The 21,787-nt window shown below is 37.5% G+C and overlaps 1 protein-coding gene across 2 annotated transcripts; it reads left to right on the top strand.

The window, feature by feature from the left end:
- The first annotated feature begins 571 nt into the window (after positions 1-571).
- COPB1 (COPI coat complex subunit beta 1) lies at positions 572-21,122 on the top strand. Of its 2 annotated transcripts, XM_074885074.1 has the most exons (22): positions 572-717; positions 3,557-3,708; positions 4,391-4,620; positions 5,361-5,530; positions 6,172-6,286; positions 6,855-6,947; positions 7,475-7,612; positions 8,606-8,725; positions 9,171-9,278; positions 9,374-9,520; positions 9,946-10,091; positions 11,105-11,201; positions 11,766-11,926; positions 12,641-12,761; positions 13,121-13,348; positions 13,525-13,704; positions 14,760-14,904; positions 16,419-16,538; positions 16,986-17,131; positions 18,453-18,542; positions 19,339-19,494; positions 20,790-21,122. In XM_074885074.1, the coding sequence occupies exons 2-22, from the start codon at positions 3,618-3,620 to the stop codon at positions 20,847-20,849; spliced, it is 2,862 nt and encodes a 953-aa protein (XP_074741175.1). In that variant the 5' UTR covers positions 572-717; positions 3,557-3,617; the 3' UTR covers positions 20,850-21,122. The 2 variants fall into 2 exon arrangements, 1 of the variants encoding a protein (XP_074741175.1); XR_012631008.1 differs by lacking the exons at positions 16,986-17,131; positions 20,790-21,122 and having other exon boundaries at positions 19,339-19,482.
- The last annotated feature ends 665 nt before the right edge of the window (positions 21,123-21,787 follow it).

The following is a 21,787-nucleotide window of genomic DNA, read 5'->3' as shown; positions in this document are numbered from 1 at the left end:
ACAAACAAGTTTTTGGGATGGACTCACATAGGGGCTTAATGTATATCCTGTTCAATGTACTTTAAAAAAAAAAAAAAGGCCTAAAACTTGCATTTTGTATTTATTTATAAAGCATGATGCTGTTTTGAACAGACTTTAAAAACTGCGTTGAGTCCCTGTGAATAGTTCAGTCATGAAAACATCAAAATAATAATGCTGGGGCTGTGTATTTTAAGCACTAGACAAAGCTGCTTCTAATTTTATTTATTCTATTATTTTTCTCTGATTCCCTCTTGGGTTTTTTTTTCCCCCTATTTATTTTTCTACTTTTTTTTCTTTTTTCGTGTGGACTTTTAAAATTTTTTTTCGAGTCCTATTTTTACGGAAGGTGGCCTGAGGGGCCCTGAACCTCCCTGCGCGGGAAAACTCCCCTCGCCACCGCGCTGACGTCGCCTCCCCCGGGAGGTGACGTCAGAGGCGGAAGCCCCTCCTCCCGCGCTCGTGGCAGGTGGACGCGCACTCGCCCGCACGGAACGCGAAAGGGGCGGGACCGTCGCCGGCGGCTCCGCCCCTTTCGCGTTGCCGTGCGGGCGAGAGGCGTGTCCCGCTGGAGCCGCCGTACTATCGATGTGGCCTGGGCGAGGAGCGCCTCCACGTCAGCTATCGCCGGAGCGCCGCGGGCAGAGCTCCGCACCGGGCCCGACTCGACCGGACCGGGCCGCCCCGCCGCGCCACCGAGTACGGAGCCTTGCGCCTGGGGAGCAGCGGCCTCGCCGGGGCTGGGGGGTGGGTGAGGTGGGTGGGTGGGTGGGGGCGTAGGGCAGTGGGGGGGCCGTAGAGGTGCCGCCGCTCCAGCCGGGCCTGCAGGCCCGAGGCCTCACGGCCCCGCCGGCGCCTTCCTGGTGGCTCCCTCAGGGGAGCCCCCAGCACCGCTGTCGGGGGGCCGTGGGTCTGAGGGGGCTTAGGGCCGCCTCGCTGCTTTGGGGGCCTTTGTGGCGCGGCCTCCCGGAGAGGTGTTGTGTGTGGCGGTATTGTGGGTCTCTGGGTTTATTCAGGGGAATGGGAAGCAGACGGCGGCATCTAAATATTTTAAGTTTTGTCTCAGAGCTAAAAATGCGAGGTTTTTTTGAGCAAAAAGTAATCACCTCCCTAAACTGGCTCTAAATTTACTCGGGATTTTTTAAAAAACGTTTTTACATTATATATTCTAGGTCGTGCATCAATAAAATGATGCTTTCTTACGGTTTTGGTTCGTAAAGTACCCCAGTTCATAAGGCTCCCCAAGGATGTAGCTGGAGAGCAGGCGTGGCGTTTTGACTTCCTGTGCTGTATAAACTGTATAATTTTAAATTTCCTTATACAGGTGCTCAGAAATTTTATTGCTGAGGTAGTAGAGTAGCACCCACTTGTGTGTCTGTGGGGATTCTGTGTAAGATTAAAGTATGATTTCAAGGCTTGGTGCTCTGCAAAGAGGAAAACTTGGTGGTGGTTCTCCCTGCCAAGTCTCCCAGCCCTGTGTTGTAGGAGAGTTGTTTTTCACTGCTACTTTTCAGAGGCTAAAATGTGCTCCATGTTTTCATGTTTCAGAGACCTCTTTGCCTGTGATTTTTGAGAGAATTTCTGCAGTTGAGATTTTTGTATGAGTAAAGATACTTGGTCTGATTTTTGCAAGGATTTACTTTATGGTCTGTGTGAGTCATTACTGGAGATGAAGGTGGTAGCTGCAGGAGTTCTGGGTAACAGTATAGAAAAAAGTATGCAAAAAGCTGCTGCTGAGGAGAGAAGACGTTTCTTAAAAATGAGCAGGAGTCATTTACATAGATATTTCTAAGGATTATATCCAAAGAATTGGGTTTTAGAAAAAAAAAATCGTAGTGCAGTTATTTTCTTGGGTGATAGCTGTGGTACTGTTTTAGTTGTGTTGTTTTCTTGTGTAAAAGGGGACTACAGCCCAAGTTAATGCAACTTACCTGCTCACTGTTTAGCCTGATTTGATGAGAAAAGGGGCTTTGGACCCAGTACCAGCTTGTGTAGGGTCTCAGCTGCTCATTCAAACGCTACAACTCCATGTCCCACCTTTCCTCTTTTTCCTCAGGGCAGTTAGTGGGGCCGAGCTTCTAACCAGGCTGGGAATGGGTGTTGGTCTGTTGGATTTGGTTTTTCTTACTGCTTCAAAAATAAGTTAAGAGTGTAGAGTTTACAACGTTTGCATCTCAAAAGTTGTTTGCACTGATAAAAGAGGTAATGTGGGGTGGGAGCTGGCATCCCCAGACAGTAACTTCTTAAACTGGCATGTTACTGAAAGCTTTGTCACAGAGGTATGGTCCTGCTCGAGATCATTGAACTTAGAGGAAAAGTGATCTGTAGTGAAAGCATAGCCTTGAGTTGGAGAGTTTAGTGTTTTCATCTCTATGTAAGTCACGAGCTTTGATAGGGATAATTTTGTTCGGTTCTGTTGGCTCTATTATTAGTTAATAATTACATAAAACAAGTGTGCTTTTACACAATGTATGACTGATGTGTCAATCATAATTTAAAGTAAAAAGGCATCTTCCTTGGTTTAATGATTGGTTAAACTCAGTCTAAGACTCCCAGAAAATTAATAGCAATAAAAGCACAGAGAAAGTAATTTTTATGTAAATTTGACACAATTTCTGTAGAAAATACAAAATTGCTCATGTAATAAAAAGTAACAATTTTCTTTACTGTGCTTTTCAATATGGTATCATAGCATTAACTGAGCAAGCTCAAGCTTGAGCATTTTTCATTACTTAAATGGAACTCTGGATGTCTATTATGTAAGGAAGAAACAAACATGAGTATGAGGACTGAGCTTAATTCTAATTTTGTTATCTGAACTGTCAGCCACACAGCAGCTCTGATAGATCTGTAATTTTCTCATACTTTTTACTGTAAAAATACTTACTTTCATCATTAGGGTCTAGCGGAGCAGTTAGACAGTGGAGTTAAGCTGGTCTGAGAACCCTTGGCAAGTAAAAGAGAGGGTCCCTCTCCACCATGTTGTCTTTTCTCCCATCCTTGGGTTCTGCTCTGTTGGATCTCATGCTCATCTTCAAAGCTTCCTTCATAGGCTGATTCAACTTATTAAACAAGTCAAAAAAAAAAAAAGTTTGGTTTTTTTTTTTTTTTTTCTGTGATGTTTTATAGCTGATTTTGCAGCTTGGGTCAGTTCACCTGGAGGGGCACAGGACTGCAGGGACGGTAGTGGGACTATAGAGCCAGGGTCAGGGAGGCGAGTAGGTGAGGGAAAAGCTGCTGCATCTGTTCAGCTGCAGTCAGGTGCCCGTACGCTTCAGTTATCTCTGTGCCTAAGTTTTGGAAAGATTTCTTTCATTTACTTTTCGGTTTTTTGTCTTTGGGAAATTTCATGCTGCTTATCTTTTGGTACTAACAGGAATATTTTAGTGTAACAGAAAACTGAGAAGGCTTTTGAATGTGACTTCTCAAGAAACCCAGCAATCCCTTCAAATCATTAAGTCAGTTCAGAAAACGTTTTTGTGGGGGTTGTTAATAAAATCTGTTAACTTTGGGATGGCTTTGTTTGCTTGTTTTTCAGGTTGTCTGATATTTATGTCAAAATAATTCTTCCACTGAGAAAAATTTTGTAGCCAGCAACCATGACAGCTGCAGAGAATGTGTGTTACACGTTAATCAATGTTCCGATGGATTCAGAACCACCTTCTGAAATCAGTTTAAAAAATGACCTAGGCAAGTACTGGACAATGATTTGAAGCATACTCCATCTTACCTAAATTTTTCTCGTATTCCCTCATTGTGCCTTTCCTTGAAGATTGTTTACCTTTTATAAACTCAAAACAAGTCAATTTGATGTTTATTTTGTTCTGTCCATTTCTGTACATTCCTCTGTTTGCTGTGTTTTGAGAAACTTCATGACATTTATCTTATATGTTTTGGTTTTGTTTTTCCCCCCTCAGTCTGTGCAAAAATTTGAATTTTTTTTCCATCTTTCTGTTTGAAGTAGTACCTGTTTGGGCTCAGGCAGGTTTTAGCAGTGCAATGATAAGCAACAAGCTGTGTTGCCATTTGTTGAGTGCCCTGTTGTATCTTGCTGGCAGGAACGGCGGTGTTAGTATTTAGTATACGTATGGCATCAGAGTGCATTGCAGTATCCTGGTGTAAAAGGCTGTTTAAATTTAAGCATTGAAACAGTCATGAAATTTGTTGAACTCTGTCTGAATCCGTGCTTATTCTTTAAGTATCTCTTGCTTCCTCTTTATCCTTTTAGTAGAAGTAAGGGAGTGAATTTTATTGATAGGCTGGATTGCACTCTATCAGAGGGGGTTTCTACCTTCTGACACTGAAGATCAGTGTTCCTGTTAAACTAACTGTGGCATGTTAGCCTTCCTGATTTCACTTCCTCCTCCTCTAGAAAAAGGAGATGTCAAGTTGAAGACGGAGGCGTTGAAGAAAGTAATCATTATGATTCTGAATGGTGAAAAACTGCCTGGGCTTCTGATGACTATTATACGTTTTGTGCTGCCTCTCCAAGATCATACCATCAAAAAACTGCTGCTTGTCTTTTGGGAGATAGTACCAAAGACCACTCCAGATGGCAGGCTTTTGCAAGAAATGATCCTTGTATGCGATGCCTACAGAAAGGTAGCCCATTGCTTATTTCATTGCTTATGTTCCTATACTGGATCTTTTTAGAAAGTGTATAATTTCGTGTTATTTAACAAATATAAAAATGGTTTATGCTCAGCATTTGCTTCCTAACCATTATGTCTCAGTACTTCAGAACTGAATAATTGTAGATAACCTGCAGACCTACTCCCAAGGAGTTTTAATGTGTTCTTTTACTATTACAACTTAACAAAAATTTAGTGCTCTTTGTTTCCAAGTCAGTGAACCTCAAAGATGAGGGGTAGCCTAACTGCCATCTTCATAGTGTCTTGGGACAAGCCGTGCATAAAAAGGACAGTATTTTTGGAATAACTTGATCATGGTGTATTTGGGACACTCCTTCACAGAGATAATAAGGTCCTTCAGCTTCTTTGGGAATGGGTCGGATGCAGATGAACTAATATACGCTAGAGGTTAGTATCCAGTGGGCAGGAGTTCCTGCAGGGTGAGCTTTCACAGCCCTAGTAATCAGAGAAAACACATACAATGCAGAAGAAAATTTTTTACTACACAGAAATACGTGTTTTTAAATATTGTGGGGTAGCAGTGTTTTAAGAAGGTGTTTCATGAGGAGACAGTGAGTTGTCATTGTGGATGTTGGGAACTTGTACCATGGAAAAGCTGTGTGTGGGAGAAGGCGAGCAAGTGTGTTCATCTGAGCTTAACAATTAGGCTGAAGAATCTGGCATTTCAAATATATTTCTTGTTGATTTTAGGATCTTCAGCACCCAAATGAATTTATCCGAGGCTCTACTCTCCGTTTTCTTTGTAAGCTGAAAGAAGCAGAGCTGTTGGAGCCTTTGATGCCAGCCATCCGTGCGTGTCTAGAACATCGTCACAGCTATGTGCGCAGAAATGCAGTTCTTGCAATTTATACAATTTATAGGTAAATGCCAGAAAAACTATTTAAAGTCATGGATGCAGAAGACTAAGGCTAGCTTTAGTGATCTAGATAGTTTTTGAGATCTTGTAAACATTTATCAAACACTGGTGTGGTTTTGGGATTTGCTTGTTTGTTTGCTTTTTTGCCTTGTATCTAATGGACTTCTTTGGAAAAGCAAAAGGTACTGCTGCTGCTTTCCCAGGTGTGACTAAGGTCCTTATATTGCAGGTTAATTTGTATGGGCAGATGCCTTTCTTAATGATCTAAATGTTAGTAATAGTAATCATAAATATAGAAGGATCCTTGCAGAAATATGGATATATAAATTTATTTGTAGTGAGACATTCTTCATCTACCGCAGTTATATCCTAAACATTATTGCAGTTGTTACCTGATCAGTGTGGCTGAATGTTACTATTAAACAGAAATCATTGATGGGGTAGTCTCTCAGCTGTCATGATAACAAACAGTTTTTTAAAGCTCCTCGAGTCTGTTCACAGTTTCAAATAGCTGTGAAAAAGCAGTGTATCACCATTTTACACTTTTTGAATTTTTGTAAATGCTTGTCTTGAGGATATGCACTTAAACCTTAGGTTCTACTCCTTACCAGTAGTTCTTTTAATTATGATATTTTTTTTTTAAAGAAATTTTGAATATCTTATACCTGATGCTCCTGAATTGATCCATGATTTCTTGGTGAATGAGAAAGATGCAAGCTGCAAAAGAAATGCATTTATGATGCTAATTCATGCAGATCAGGTAAGAATACTTGTCCTCAAACTCACTTGCTTTAAATACTTGAAAATGTAGCCAGTAGTTTGTTGGTAGTATAAACTGTTTATATCCATTAAAAATCATATATGATAATGTTAACCATTTGTGGAATATTTGGTAACTGGAAAAGTTAATGTATGTCTTTAGTGCTGTCTTCATTTTAGAGGAGAATTACTGTATTTGATGAAGGCATATGGTGATGCTGAAAACTGAAACTACTTTTGCCAAGTGAGCTTAACCAGATTAAGTGCTCCGTTACGTACTGTTCTGTAGGTTTTGTAGTCACATGAGAAGGAAATGACAATTTCTATTTAGTGTTTTGGATTATTTGCTCTACAGGCAATTGAATTTTTGTGCCTGATTACCATTAGTTTTGTCTCTCTTTTTGCCATCTGTAGGCAGGATAGATTAATTTGCTCTTCAGATTTACAATGTTTTCATAAATTGTTGTAAATTTCAAGTTGAAGGGTTGAATATATGCTGCTTTGTGGTTTGATTTTTAAAATATAGCTGAGTGAACAAACTCAGAATAATTTATCTTTTATTTGTATAGGATCGAGCTTTGGATTATTTGAGTACCTGTATTGACCAAGTCCAGACATTTGGTGACATACTGCAGTTGGTTATTGTTGAGCTAATTTATAAGGTAAAAGGGAAATGTTGTGGCACATTTAAAATGAGTGTACGTGTTAGATTGCTTTTTAAAAGGGATAGAACATTGCTGGAAAAGGCCTTATAGCTAGCGTTTAGTCCATGTCAGGAGTATGTCATTGTTTAGTAGAGCTGAATAAGATTTGTGTCTGGAAACAATAAACTGCTGAAGGGTGCACAGTATAGAGCAGTGTGTCTCACCTGATGTGCTGTGGTGTGAACTGTGTATTATCAGACTGTTCTTCATGGGCACAAGCAGGGCATCTGTTACAGGAGCTAGTAAAGACCATGCCCTTGCTTTTGGTCTGAGATTTTAAGACCTTGTAGCATTGCATAGAATTGTGAATAATAGCTTTTGTAATTAGATTTTTACAACTGTGAATGATACTTCTTACCCCCAGAGAAGGCTGTCACCCTTTGCTTAACTTTCTCCTTGTTATAAGATAGGGAAGCCATTAAGCTATATGATTGCTATTTTCTTTTTTCTTTATGTGCCAACTATACATTGTTGTTCTTATCTAGGTCTGTCATGCGAATCCATCAGAGAGAGCTCGGTTTATTCGCTGCATCTACAACTTACTGCAGTCATCAAGTCCTGCAGTGAAGTATGAAGCTGCAGGTACTCTAGTTACACTCTCCAGTGCACCAACAGCAATCAAGGTATAAAAATGATGTTTTCAGATGATTTAGTGCGCTGGAATGAATACTGTATACTGTATGTTGATGCTTTGAAAGAGCGAAGGTTTCAGTAATATGGTGTGTTCAACGTTTCACGTTCGAAACCCTGTTTTAAAATATCTCTTAAAATTGGTCACAAAAAAGGATTGCGACTGTATTTTGCAGCTAGTGGACTTCAGTAGGGGACGAGCTTGAATACTGTGCAAACTGTTGTACAGTAGTTGGTACCAACCTGCAGTCTTCTTGGCATACTTAGCAAAGCAGACTAAAGTGAAGATTTACAGAGACTGAATGACTTTCTTTACTCATAAATATTACTCTTTTCAGAGCAGAGTGGAAGCATAAAGCAGTGACGATTTACATTGATTACTGATCGACCTTGGGTTCCTAGATTTATGTTTGTACAGCTGATGATTTAAGAACACACAGAAATTTTGAACTTGTATGGAAATTTCAAAAATAGAATATGCAAGTCTAGATTTAGAGTAAAAGCATTGTAAATAGTAGTTTCAAAGATCAGGAGGAGTATTAATTCCAACATTCTCACTTTAGTATAGTCATTTTTGCTGAGTAGGGTTATTGTACATAGAAGCTGTCATTAAACCCATATCTAGATAGGCTAACACTGGCAACTATTTTAAATTGGTTGTCGTGCTCTGTTGTATATTTAAGAGCTGACCCAAGGCATGCCAGGAAATGTATCTCTTTATGACTTTCTTTGAATTAGAAATCAAGTCTAGGTATTGTAAGCTGATGCCATAGTGAGCCTTCCTGTGTAACTTCTGTAACATGGTGGTGGAATCAATGTTTACAGTGGGCCAGAATGTTTTAAAGTCTGTTCTCAGGTTCATTTCTGTGCCAGCTCCTCGAGTAGTTGCTTTAATAGTACTGTAGGTGTATTTTCCTGAATTTATCTCAGAAATTTGCCAGTTTCTCCTCTTCAGGCTTAAATGTTTTTCATCCTTTTAATTTTAGGCAGCTGCCCAATGCTACATAGATTTGATTATTAAAGAAAGTGATAATAATGTGAAACTGATTGTTTTGGATCGGTTGATTGAATTAAAGGAGCATCCTTCCCATGAACGGGTGTTACAGGTATGTGAGCTGTATCTTTTCCTGCAGGCTTATTGAAGGCTTTTCTTTCCAAAATGAAACTTTCAGGTCTTATGATGTATGGAAAAATGTACTTCTGAAGTTTAAATCTTCTGTTGATATGCTTTTGGTAAAAACATATTAGATGAACTTTTATGTTTCTGAATTGCTGATTTTATTGTCTGCATAAGAATTAACAATGGCAAATTCTGTCTTGATTGTAAGGCTTAATGATGTAGCTTGCATGGTAGACTTTTGTGTAAATGTAGAATTTATTAAATGAGCACTGTGAAGTTCCTAATGCCTAGGATATCTTCTTGTTTGTCAGTAGATCACTTATTATATATCCAGAAAGTCTTTGAAAATCATTGAGGACTGAAAATTAGAATTGTATGAAAAGGAAGTAATTTAAAGCAACAAAGTAGTTATCATTTTGTTATTGTTTCAGGATCTAGTTATGGACATCCTCAGAGTGTTGAGTACCCCAGATCTAGAAGTGCGCAAAAAAACCCTTCAACTGGCTCTGGATCTTGTCTCTTCAAGAAATGTAGAGGAGGTAAAATATAGATTACTTTTGTTTTATTAGATTATTTTTTTTATTCTTTGGAAAAATATGGGACTTTCTCCAATTTTATTTGATCTTTTCTGCAGCTTGTGATTGTTCTGAAGAAGGAAGTGATTAAAACTAATAATGTGACAGAGCATGAAGATACAGACAAGTATAGACAGCTGCTTGTTCGTACATTGCATTCCTGTAGTGTTCGGTTTCCAGATATGGCTGCAAATGTTATTCCAGTGGTATGCAAATGTTTAATTATATTGTCATTAAATATGATCTAGCTATTCCCAAAACCTGGAGAATAACTGAAGCTGAAGTGTTTCTAATAGTGGCCTCACACAAAGCAATACTATTTTTAATCCCTAAAGAAATACAGGACTTTTGGTGCTGTAGTTATTTGTCTTCTGAGACTTTATTTTTGAATATTTTTGAAGAACATGAGCTGAAGAGTACCTTCACTTAAAAGTGCAATAATTTATACCACTAGAAAAACGATTTTGGGATTATGATAATTGGTAATTGTTTTTAATGTATTTAAGGTTGACTTCAGCTTTGTTTAACAGGAGATGTATATGCAGTTTTATTTTTCTGAATGTAGAAGGAAAATACTATTGTACAAACTTAGCTGTGCTGCTGTTTGTGCTCGTGTTCACTCTTTTACTAGCTGATGGAGTTCCTTAGTGATAATAATGAAGCGGCTGCTGCTGATGTCTTGGAGTTTGTGCGGGAAGCGATCCAGCGATTTGATAACCTCAGACCTCTTATTGTTGAGAAGATGCTTGAAGTCTTTCATGCTATTAAATCTGTCAAGTGAGTCCAAAATATGATACCAGACATTGGAGCACCCGGTGGCTCACTTGCACTGAATGTATATTGTCATTAAATATGTACTAAAATCCTTGCAACTCCCACACAAAGAAGAATAACTGAAGCTGAGACATTTTGGGGGTAGATGATTTCTAGGTAAAGCTTCCTGCTTGCCTATTTGTACAAAACATATATTGGGTGCTTGTTGCATTGAATGAAGAAAATAATTTCAAATTTAGTTTTTATGAGGCAATTCATAATTTTATTTCCATTTGCTAGAAGATAGCATTGTTGGTGAACTCTAAAGTGATGTATTTGTTAAAACAGAATTACTAAAGGATTATCACAGCAGGAGTTTGCACTTCTAGGCAACTGGAAGTACTGTACATTTATTAGAAAGTCTAACGTGGACGGGGCTTTGCAATCTGCAAAGCTTCTTTAGTACCTTTCAGGGCTCTAAAAACTTGGTCTTCTGATGGCTCTGCAAAGGTTAAGTCATATGAGAACTTCTCTGGATCAAGACACCATTCTGCCACTCTTCCAGTACACAGGAAACTGAATCCTATCTCCATCATCAGCTCATAAAGTGGGGAAAAAAAAACCTCTGAAGCTTTGCTATTTTTTTCCCTAATCTTCATTCATGGTCTTGTTTTTCATTTTCTCCTCCATGAAGGAACAGTTAGTTTGTCTCAGTTAACTGGAGAAATTACAGCTGACTTTATTCACATACAGTAGAGTTATTTTATTATGGTCATAATGAAATTTAGTTTTGTGAGTATCAGGATTAACACAGATGGGAATAAATCTGTAGCAGACAATGTATCTCATCTGATATACTCATTCATTAGTTTGCTAAGGCTGACAGGATGATTGCTTTTGATCAAACTTTCTTTCTGTCAGTTGCATCCTTCTGAATTTGTCAAGACTGGCCCTTACCACCTGACCATAAATCACTTCCCTTGATGTTAGTTTGAGTATATCATGAAAGCATGACTTCAGTTCTGTTCTTGTCGTAGGATTTATCGAGGAGCTTTATGGATCCTTGGAGAATATTGCAGCACAAAGGAAGATATACAAAGTGTAATGACAGAAGTTCGCAGATCACTTGGAGAGGTGTGTTTACTTTGTTAGGCTAGGTCTTTGTGGTTTTACTTACTATTATGCAATGTGTTTTCTAAGAAAAACACATTTTTAAAAAAACAGCTAAGAGTCAACACTTGTGATATGTAATGGCATGTGAACAAGAAATCTAAAGTAAAAACTAGTTAGGGTTTTGCATTCGTTATTTGTTTTTTTTAAGTAGCAAACCTGAAGCTAGCATATACTGAGAATAAGTGATATCTGTTAAGAGGGGAGATGAGAAATTCCTTATTTCAGAAAATTATAGCAACTTTAAAATATGATTTAATTATATCCACTAACAAAGGAAGAATGCTTTACGTCAGGGTTGTTCCAGGAGGCATCTAAGACAATCTGTGCAATGTGAGCTTTATTGCATGGGTAGGAGGCTTCTGTATATATTTCAACATCTGCTTATCTCCTCAAGTTCTCTGAAAACTGCTGCACTGTAACTGACCTGTTACTTATAAAAACCTTAACAGTGCTGACAATTTTTATTAAAACCCGCGGAACAGGTTTTTATATTAATTGTAACAATTGTTTCCTGTTTGTTTCTAGATACCAATAGTAGAATCTGAAATCAAGAAAGAAGCTGGTGAGCTAAAACCTGAAGAAGAGGTGTCTGTGGGTCCAGCCCAAAAATTGGTGACAGAGATGGGCACTTACGCAACACAGAGTGCTCTCAGTAGTTCCCGACCTGCCAAAAAGGAAGAAGACAGGTATTTAAGATTTCGTACTAGGCCAGGACTGACTTGTTTTTGTGGTTTTGGTTTGGTTTGGTTTTTTGTTGTTTTTTTTATTTTATTTTTATTTAACTGGTATTCTCTCCCATACAGAGTTTAGTGATTGAGGTAGTTCCCTGTTTTAAGATATTATCCCAGGTAGATGATACTTGGTAGGAAATTGCTTAATTGCTTAAGATTTCTAATCAAAGCTTACTGTGTATGAAAAAGGACATAATTGATTTATGGTATCCTAAATTCTAGTTGATTCTTCGTAATTCATACGTACTCCTCACAATTTTAATTGTATTACAGAGATACTACCTTTAGATTAAAACTTTTTTTTTCGTAATATCACGTTGCACTATTTAATACTTGCTGTAGTTTATTTTCTCGGTAGCTAGGACAATTGCTATATTTCCTTAATTACTGCAGATGGGCTGTTACATCTTGACTAGTCATTATCATCTCAGAGCTACAATGAAATTATTACACATTACACTTTTCACTCCCTGTTCTGTGTGGAAATGGCTGTGTGACTTGTGAATATCTCTGTATCTGGAAAACTACTTGTAGAGGGAAAAAAAAAACCAACTTCTGAGACCTTCCAAGCTTGTTTTATTTGTACAGTATGGATGTTAAGGTATGAAGATAAGTAGGCTAAAGAGTGTAATCCAAAACCAGTTTTTTGGTTATCATTTGTCTCTGCAGACCTCCATTACGAGGATTCCTGCTCGATGGCGATTTCTTTGTTGCAGCTTCCCTTGCTACAACTTTAACTAAGATTGCTTTACGATATGTGTCACTAGTTCAGGAAAAGAAGAAACAAAACGTAAGTCATCTATTGTGTTTTCACCATAGTTGTGAAGAGGAGCTGGTTGTTTTCTCTTTTCTTTTCAAGAGATGCGAAGTGGGTTAAATCCAAAGTGAAGTGCCAGTTATGTGATTGGATAATAATGATAATCTGGGTTACAAGCAGGGCCTCCTGCTTTCCAGCCACTCTATCTAGACGGTCTCTAAATCATGCTGCTTGGTTTCAAGATAACAAGTACTAAAAAAATAAGTAATCTGTTCAGAGATTTTATGATTTATGTGCACCATTTTGTAAATAGGTCAGAAATAAACATTCCTGTAAAGCTATGTAAAATGCAATAACCTCGTTCCATTCTCTTTCCCTTGTCCTCCTCTCAGTCCTTTATTGCTGAAGCTATGCTGCTGATGGCCACTATTCTCCACCTGGGAAAGTCCTCTCTTCCCAAGAAACCAATTACAGATGACGATGTGGATCGTATTTCCTTGTGTCTGAAAGTTTTGTCAGAATGTTCTCCTCTCATGAATGATATTTTCAACAAAGAATGCAGGCAGTCCCTCTCTCATATGCTGTCAGCCAAGCTAGAAGAGGAGAAACTTTCCCAGAAGGTGAGCTATTATAAGTGTGTAACCATAAACACTTGGAGTTTTTTACAGATGTTCACGTCCAAGTTGGTCCCAGAAATATCACCATTTGACTCTGTGTAAGTCAACCATATTTGACTGTGTTTCTGTGCTAAGGAATGGAATTTGTTGTGAATTCTTGAATATTTGTCTTCCTGCAGAAAGAATCTGAGAAGAGGAATGTGACGGTTCAGCCAGATGATCCTATTTCCTTCATGCAGCTTACTGCTAAAAATGAAATGAGCTCAAAAGAAGACCAGTTTCAGCTTAGCCTTCTTGCAGCAATGGGCAACACACAAAGGAAAGAGGCTGCTGATCCTCTTGCATCCAAACTTAATAAGGTAATGTCAAAGTCAGTGTTTTAATTATATACGCTTTGTGCTGCTTATGCACAGGATCAGCTTTGGGAATCAGAGGCTGGAACCGATGACCCAGGCTGTGCTAGTTGATTGGTAAGACCCAGGTATTTATTTCCTGGTTACGATCAGGAGGAAGCCCTTGTGCTTAAAGTTGTTACCTTCTTCACATGGGAGGGGAAGAATAAGGAGGAGACTTGGAGAGTGCTGAGCTGGTGGGATGTGGAGAAGAAATTAAGGTTGTGTGCTGGTCTGCAGAGCCCAGTAAGGTTCACAGGGAAGAGAACAGGGGTGTCACAAGTGATTAAGAACCCCTTTCTTTGGCTGCCATATCCTATTGCCAAGTGCAGTGAATCCTTGTTTCACTCTTTATACCTATTTTTGCTGCTGGTTACCAGGACCTGCAGAGAAGGTCCGAAGAGAAGAACTCTCTTGATTCATTAGTTAGAGTTAAAAAACCAGACCTTTCTTATTTACAAGACTGGATGAATTCTTTGTATTATTTAAATTTACCTTTTCCTTTTAAGTCAGCATTTCTTTGTCTTGCTGATCTTTTTAAGAATAAATGGCATATCTTAGGAACTTAGGTGAATTCAGTTCAGAACACGTCTCGTCTAGAAAGGTTTCATAATTGTATGCAAAAGGACATGTGAAGGAAGGATGTGGTTAAAATTTATTTATATGAATAATAAGGACAGTTTAGCTGTAAATCAATGAAGTCTGTTTATTTTGGAAGACTTAAGCATAAACTTTAGATTTCCTAAACATCACAACTTCTTTAAATACTATTTTCTAGGCAAAACTTGTGGTGATTTTTGCAGTGTTTTTTTCCACTTTTTATTTTCTTCCTTTTTTCTTATGAGTAAGTTAGTTCTGTGAAATTAAAAGCTTTTTGCACACCTGCTTGATGTGGAGGCTCATATTAAAGACTAATGGGTTTAACTGTACTTTATTCTTTTTTTTGGTCATTGTTTGACATGATTCCATGTTTTAAGCTGGTTTATGAGAGGCAAAATACCTTACACTCTTTCCTTTCACAGGTTACTCAGCTGACAGGTTTCTCGGACCCTGTCTATGCAGAAGCGTACGTCCACGTCAATCAGTATGACATTGTGCTGGATGTGCTTGTGGTCAACCAGACCAGCGACACCCTGCAGAACTGCACGCTAGAGCTGGCTACGCTGGGTGAGGGGCACTGGTGGAAGCAGAGCAGCTGCTGTGCAGCAGCGAGCTACTGGGCATTAGCACCTAGTCCTAAGGAGTTTCTGAAACACTTACAAACGCTTACAAATTTATGCCAGCTAGTTGCTATTTTGAAAGGATGTTTTTTGGTGCCTTTAAAAATATATTTTTCTTCCAAAAGGTGGAAGACTTATATCTACTGACACTGACAACAATATCTAACAAATATAAATTGTAGTCAGATTTTGAATTTTTTCATGCTTTTTTCACTAGAAAAATAGCATTCCACTTCCCCTTCTTGCTTTTTCCTGAAATGTGGACAATTTTTTTGATATACTTATTCCCCATTTTGCTGTTACCGTAGAGCAAGAGGATAAAATCCAAACTGGTATGGAGCAAATGTCAGGCAACAGAAAGCCATCTGCCCTGGGTGGTTCTTGCACTCAGCCTGAAGAACTTAAATACTGCATTTACTCAGCTGAAACCATTCCCTGTACTAACAGCTGTACCAAAGGCTTGCTTGAACAGTACTGAGGCTTCATTAACTTCTTTTAGGGAAGGGACTGGAGCAGAGATAATCCAAGAACAGTAACCAGTTCCCTATTGGTTGTCCTCTGTTCTGGAGTTAAAACAGGTTTACAACACACGAGGGGAATGCATGTTACATACTTTTAATTGATGTAGATATGACTGAAGGGGCATAATGGTCCTAATCTTTTGTAAATCCTTTCATCAGACGAATGATGGAGATAAGTAAAAGGAATATCTTACTTAATAGGTTGTATTTTTCTATTTATCAGCTCAGTAAAGTGGAATTCTGTATTTCCCAGTTGGTTTCTCCAGATACATTGCAAAAACTGACTTGATGCATCACTCCTGTCTGTAGAGCTGATGCTGTTCATGCTGTGTTCTCAAATTGCACAGTTTGATAGAACTAAGGAGTCTTTTACAACTGCTTGCTAAAGGATTAGGAAAAATACATCTCTTAATGTTTCCTGAGAGCAATTAAAATCAAGGTGATACTTTGACCTGTTTATAAATAGCTTAGTGCATGTAATACTGGACATTGAACTTTGGTTTTGAGACCCTTGACTGTAGGATTAGGTTGTTATAATGTTGTCAGTGATTAAAACACAAGGTAGAATTAACCATTTCCTGATTGTTAAAAATTTAATATTAGATTCAATCCAAAGCCCATTTAAGTCAGTATTTGCATTTGTTTTCAGTGGGGTTTGGGTGAATATGCTAATATTTTAACTGAAATTTGTAATGTAATGTAAATTATTTTGTCTTGCAGGTAGCAAGCTGTAAAAAAAAAAAAAAAAAAACAACCCCCAAAAAACCCACACACAAACCCAAAAATCCAGTGCAACTGATACCTTTATGGTGGTATTTTAGTGCAACTCTGTAGACATTAGAATGGAATGACAAGAAAATAAAAAGTATTGTTCTAAAAGCTAAATTCATTGTGTACTGTTGATGTTTCCTGATCCTCATCTCTCAATTTGTTTACACAGGTGACTTGAAACTTGTGGAAAAACCATCTCCTCTGACACTTGCTCCACATGATTTTGCAAACATTAAGGCTAATGTCAAAGTCGCTTCAACAGAAAATGGAATCATTTTTGGTAATATTGGTAAGTAACCAATTCAGTGTGCAAAATTAACATTAATGTGTAGTATTTCTTAACTGCTTAATGAGCTCAGAAATAATTAAAACACTTTGTGCTGGGAGAGGAAATTAAATGGTCTACAATATGTGCATATTTTGTGATGATTTTTAAAAATATGTATCACTTTTACTTAAAATCAGAGTAGAACATGCTGCTTTAGAATGATTGTCAGCATGATACTTGAGCCCAAGTCTCTGAATTTGCAATGACATAGACAGCCTTGCCTGAAAGAGCAATACACTTAAGTCAGAGTTCTGTGGCAACTGGGTAAAGCGCTTGAACAGGACAGAGATCAGCAATGAGACTGAGCAAGGGTTGACTGTTGTTAACTGGCAGGTGGTCACTGAGCACTCTTATTTGGTGCAAATTCACTTTTTTAACCATTAAGGTGGTTTGTGTTTTATATTGCAGTGTATGATGTCTCTGGAGCAGCCAGCGACAGAAACTGTGTGGTTCTCAGTGATATTCACATTGACATCATGGATTACATCCAGCCTGCCTCTTGTACGGATGCAGAATTCAGACAAATGTGGGCAGAATTTGAGTGGGAAAACAAAGTTAGTTTTATTTTTTGTATGTTATTTGGGTTTTTTGTTGAGGTATAATTCTGTTTCTTATTCTACGTCAGCTCATTATGTCAACATTATCTGTTGTGATACAAACCTCATTCAGCATTGCATTGGATGTTGGCCTCAAGTAACTTACTGTCTTTTTGCTATTTTACTTGTTTCACAGGCTTAGTGATGCAATATCTATTTTTTTTTTGTACAAAAGAGGTATGTGCATTGAGCCTTACCTTCTGTATGGAAGGTGTCCAAATTGATTGGTGACTGCTGTGTGTTTCAGCTCAAAGGCAAGACAGCAACAAGTATAAGTTTATGCTGAGACTGCAGAATTATTCATACTGCTTAGCCTCTCCAGTTCTGAATTACGTTGTCTTTCTTTTTAAAATGAAAAAATCATAGAATCAGAGAATCATTTGGGTTGTAAGGGACCTTTTAAAGGTCATTTATTCCAGCATCCTGTGCCTTGGGCAGGGGCATCTTTCACTTTATTACATATGCTGTAGTGTATGGTTGTGGATGCTATGTAAGACCAACAAAATGGTGGGTACACTTAATATTGGTGAGTGCCCAAACTGTTAGTTACAGACCTGTTAAAAAAAGTGTTTAAAGGAGATAATGCTGCTTTGTTCTATGAGATTCGTTTAAGAATAGAGTAGAAACATTAAAAACAGAATGGGAGGTATTTTACACAAACTGTAGCCTTGTTTGGTACCTGTATATTTATTTACCTGTATTTACTTGAGACTAGATTTAAGTGTCTCAGAGGGAACTTGAGAACAATAAATTTTAATACATGATATGTGAAGCCTTAGCAATTTGTAAACTAGTCCTAAAAGATGTGTTCAAAAGCAATTTAAACAAGACCCACAATATTCAATAAGAGAAAGCCAAGGCAGCCCAGGGAGCTTTGTTGCTAGGAGGGAAAAATGAAAGTAATTTTTATCATGGGTTAAAAAGCAAGCTTTTGGACTAGATACCACTTCTTCTTGTTCTGGTGATGTGTAAAGTATATTCAGACAAGAAGTCCGCTATCTGCTGTAGAGAGTCTGCATGTTCAGCAGAATATCATATTCACCTAATACATTTTAGAAACCATGGTAATGACATGAAATTCTTACTCTTTAACGTTAAAGTGGGTGGCAGGAGGTGAGGATGCCACCACAGAATGGGACGTGCAGATAGCTTACTGAATGCGATGTTTTTCAGGGAGAACTGCAAGGGTAATCTCCTTTATAGAGCCCCTAAGAAGAGATGGTTTCAGAAATGCCTGAGGTGCTAATTAAAGTAACTGCCATTTTTTCCTTTCTTGAAGGTTACAGTGAATACAAATATCATTGATCTAAATGAATACTTACAGCACATACTGAAGTCAACCAATATGAAATGCCTGACTCCAGAGAAGGTGAGCTATTTGCTTGGAGACTTAGACACCGTTTTTAGTTTGTGTGCTTTATTGTTTAATTTGTTTAGCATTTGTTAGGAATATTAGAGATGCTTGCTTACAATATAAAATAGTACATATACTTCAGAGTTTTTAAATGAGTGGTCTGAAATGAGTAAAAGCAAATTGTTATCAAAATTCTGTGTTGCTTAATCACTTCAGCTATTTCTTGCCCAGTTAGAAAATCATAATGTCTGTTTTAATTTGTAGTAGCTAAGCTGTAGTATAGATTTGATCGGACCATTTGTTTTTATAAAGGTTTTTTTCAGTAGCTCCAAGTTCCTTCCTTCTCTGCCAAAATTTACCTTTCCTTTGCCAGTTTAACCTTTTTGTTGTAAAGCAAAATAAATATATGCAATAGGTATTTGCTATTAAGCTATAATATGTATAATAGCTGTTAGCTAATAGATGTATAGGAGCTAGGTATGTATGTATAGCAGGAGCAAATATATATATATATAGTAGCTATTGCTACTATTTAACTTCTTTACCATTTTGCCCTTTATTAAATCAGACCATAAAATGCCATCCTACCTTGTCTTGATGAGTACTGTAGATTGCATGTCTTCCAATATTAATTTTAGAAAAAGGCCACCGCTGTTTCCCATTGCATGATTCTCCCATTTTATAAAATACTGTATGTGAAGAAAAAAGTTTAAACATTAAATACTGGTATCTGCCTAGCTAACCTAGGATGAATTAGAATATGATTAAAGGGTTTTGGCCTTTCTAAAGAGTTCAAATGTGCTTTCTGTAGGCACTTTCTGGTTATTGTGGCTTTATGGCGGCCAATCTTTATGCGCGTTCCATATTTGGAGAAGATGCACTTGCAAATGTCAGCATTGAAAAGCCAATTCATCTGGGACCAGAGGCGCCTGTCACTGGTCACATACGAATCCGTGCAAAGAGTCAGGTAATACGGCTCACATCTAGAGCACTGTTTCTCCTTGTCATTTTTAAGAAAATGTGCCAAGCACTCTAAAAACTAAAGTTTTTGGATGTACGTTAGTTTCTAGTACTAGGTAAATGGGAAAATTTTTAGGGAAGATGAATATAGGAACTTTAGCCTTACTTTTAAAACTATCTTATACAGATTTTGTGAGAAAATAATGTCTTTCTAATTAGGTGTAGTCATACCCTAAAACCACGTTATAGTGCATTATCATAAATTAGGCCTTTGGGACAGGATTTCCTTATTTTATAATAGCACTGCAAATAGGATGTTATATTTTATTTGCTCTTAAATAAAGAGCAAATGCCCACCAAGGTTCCATGATCTGTTTCCTACTAAATTGCACATTCCAATTTCACACAACAGGGAAATTTTATGCATGTAATTGCTGTTCACTGGTTCTTTTTAAAAATGGCAAAACCCGAAGTCTTTCAGTAGGATTATTTTCTGTAGGTACATCTATGAGCCTCCTTTGGATTTTAGAACTTATACCTTCCAACTAAAAAAAAGTACAAGATTTGGAACTGTTTAATAAAAAAACCCAAACAGTGTACCAATAGAAGTATTTTAAGCAGCATACAATAAAGGACTACCTGAAAGTTTTCACATTCAAAGAAACCATTTAGTTTATGTGATGTCACTGTAAAGATTTTGAAGTGGTTTAAATTGTTGTTTCTGATATGTTTACAGTGGTATTTTAACATAAGACTGCATTCAGTTACATATGCCAGCTTGGTTTCATCTTGAAATCATTCTGCTATGGATTACGTGGATTTATTCATGCAGTTTATTTTGAGATTTCTTCAGTTTCTATGCAATACTAATATGGTTCTGTGATTAAATTATTTTCTATAGCTTTAGTGCATTGAGTGCTAGTATCAGCACTGGGACTTTCAGCAGCTGTATTTCAGTAACTGGACTGACAGTTGTAATTTCTCCAGGGGCAGCATACTTTCAATTGGTGGAAGGTCAAAAGGCTTAAATTTTTTTATTTTTCTGCCTTTTGTATTGATAACAGATTTAGCAGTTGCTAGCTCATTTAATTGTTGCAATAACATATGTAGATCTAGCCTTTACCTAGTGTTAAGAAAGTGTGCACTATACTGTATACAAATAAATGAGCGGTTAGAAATACTTTAATTTCCATGCCACTAACTTCATAGATTTCTATATATGGAACTTCCATTTTAAGATAGATGAGATAAAGTTATTGTGAAATATCTGTGTCATGAATGTCTTCTTTCTTTTCCTTACAGGGAATGGCCCTGAGTCTTGGAGATAAGATCAATCTGTCTCAGAAGAAAACAAGTTTATAGATTTTACCTAATGTCTTTTCAGGTCTTTTACAATTTAACCTTAGGTATGTGGCTTTTGAGATCCAGAACATACTATATTCTTCAGTGTTCTGTAATTGTAGAAGCCAGGCTTTTGAGCTGAAAGCATTCCAGCAGATAATTTATAGGTTCTCCATGATTGATACTGAGCAAAACTTTAAATCGCCAGGTTTTTTTCTTTGTCCTGGAAGTCATGTTTTCTTTGTCTCTAATATATACTGATGCTCACAGTACAATAAACAAATTATGCCAGTACTGTTTTGTCTGTAAATTATAATCTCTGTGTTTTTTGATTAGTATTAAATATCTGGCCAGGGGTATTTTGATACTCTTAAGAAAGTGGAAGTGTGTAAATAGCTTTAGTGTTTACAATAACGACTAGGCCTGAATTGTGTCAATGTGTGATCATGACTCTTAAAATACTCTGGTATACCTAGGAGGATATATATTTGACAGCTAAATCAAAGGTGGTGTGTTCTAGATGGTTGGTTTAGTAATGTAATCACTTGGCACAGACAAGTGTGTAATAACAGAAAAGAGATTGTCAAAATTCAGCTCTTTCCAGCAAGTAGTAGAACCTTAAACTTTGTTTCTGAAATGCTTTCCTAACAGCGTTATGAGTAACGTAACATTACTGGCTGTGTTCTTATTTTTTAGTTAATATAGAAAAGACATCCAAGTGCAATATTAAAGCTGTAGCAGCGTAAGCAGTATTTTCAGTGAATGCAGCCATTAGCCACATGTATGCTGAGGAAGGAAGGATTCAGACTGATTATGGTCTTGCAGTGAATTGAATGAAGTTGAGGAATTGCAGAAAAGGAAGAATTCTGAGTGAAGGTCAGTTCAGGACATGGAAGTGAGTTAACACCATTTGGCTACTAAATGTTATGCAAATTAGCAGTAGATTAAAACATATAACC

This window comes from Strix uralensis, chromosome 15 (genome assembly GCF_047716275.1).
Source record: "Strix uralensis isolate ZFMK-TIS-50842 chromosome 15, bStrUra1, whole genome shotgun sequence".
In the NCBI taxonomy this organism is placed as follows: Eukaryota; Metazoa; Chordata; class Aves; order Strigiformes; family Strigidae; genus Strix; species Strix uralensis.
Note: the sequence above shows the minus strand (reverse complement) of the source record. Positions and strands in the feature narration are given on the sequence as shown.

What these genes read in the sequence shown, in the direction of transcription:
- COPB1 (XM_074885074.1), top strand. Translation starts at nt 3,618, where the DNA reads ATGACAGCTGCAGAGAATGTGTGTTACACGTTAATCAATGTTCCGATG. An exon ending in TTGTTGAGCTAATTTATAAG is followed by an intron (nt 6,948 to 7,474) that starts GTAAAAGGGAAA and finishes GTTCTTATCTAG; the next exon opens with GTCTGTCATGCGAATCCATC. An exon ending in AGGAGAAACTTTCCCAGAAG is followed by an intron (nt 13,349 to 13,524) that starts GTGAGCTATTAT and finishes GTCTTCCTGCAG; the next exon opens with AAAGAATCTGAGAAGAGGAA.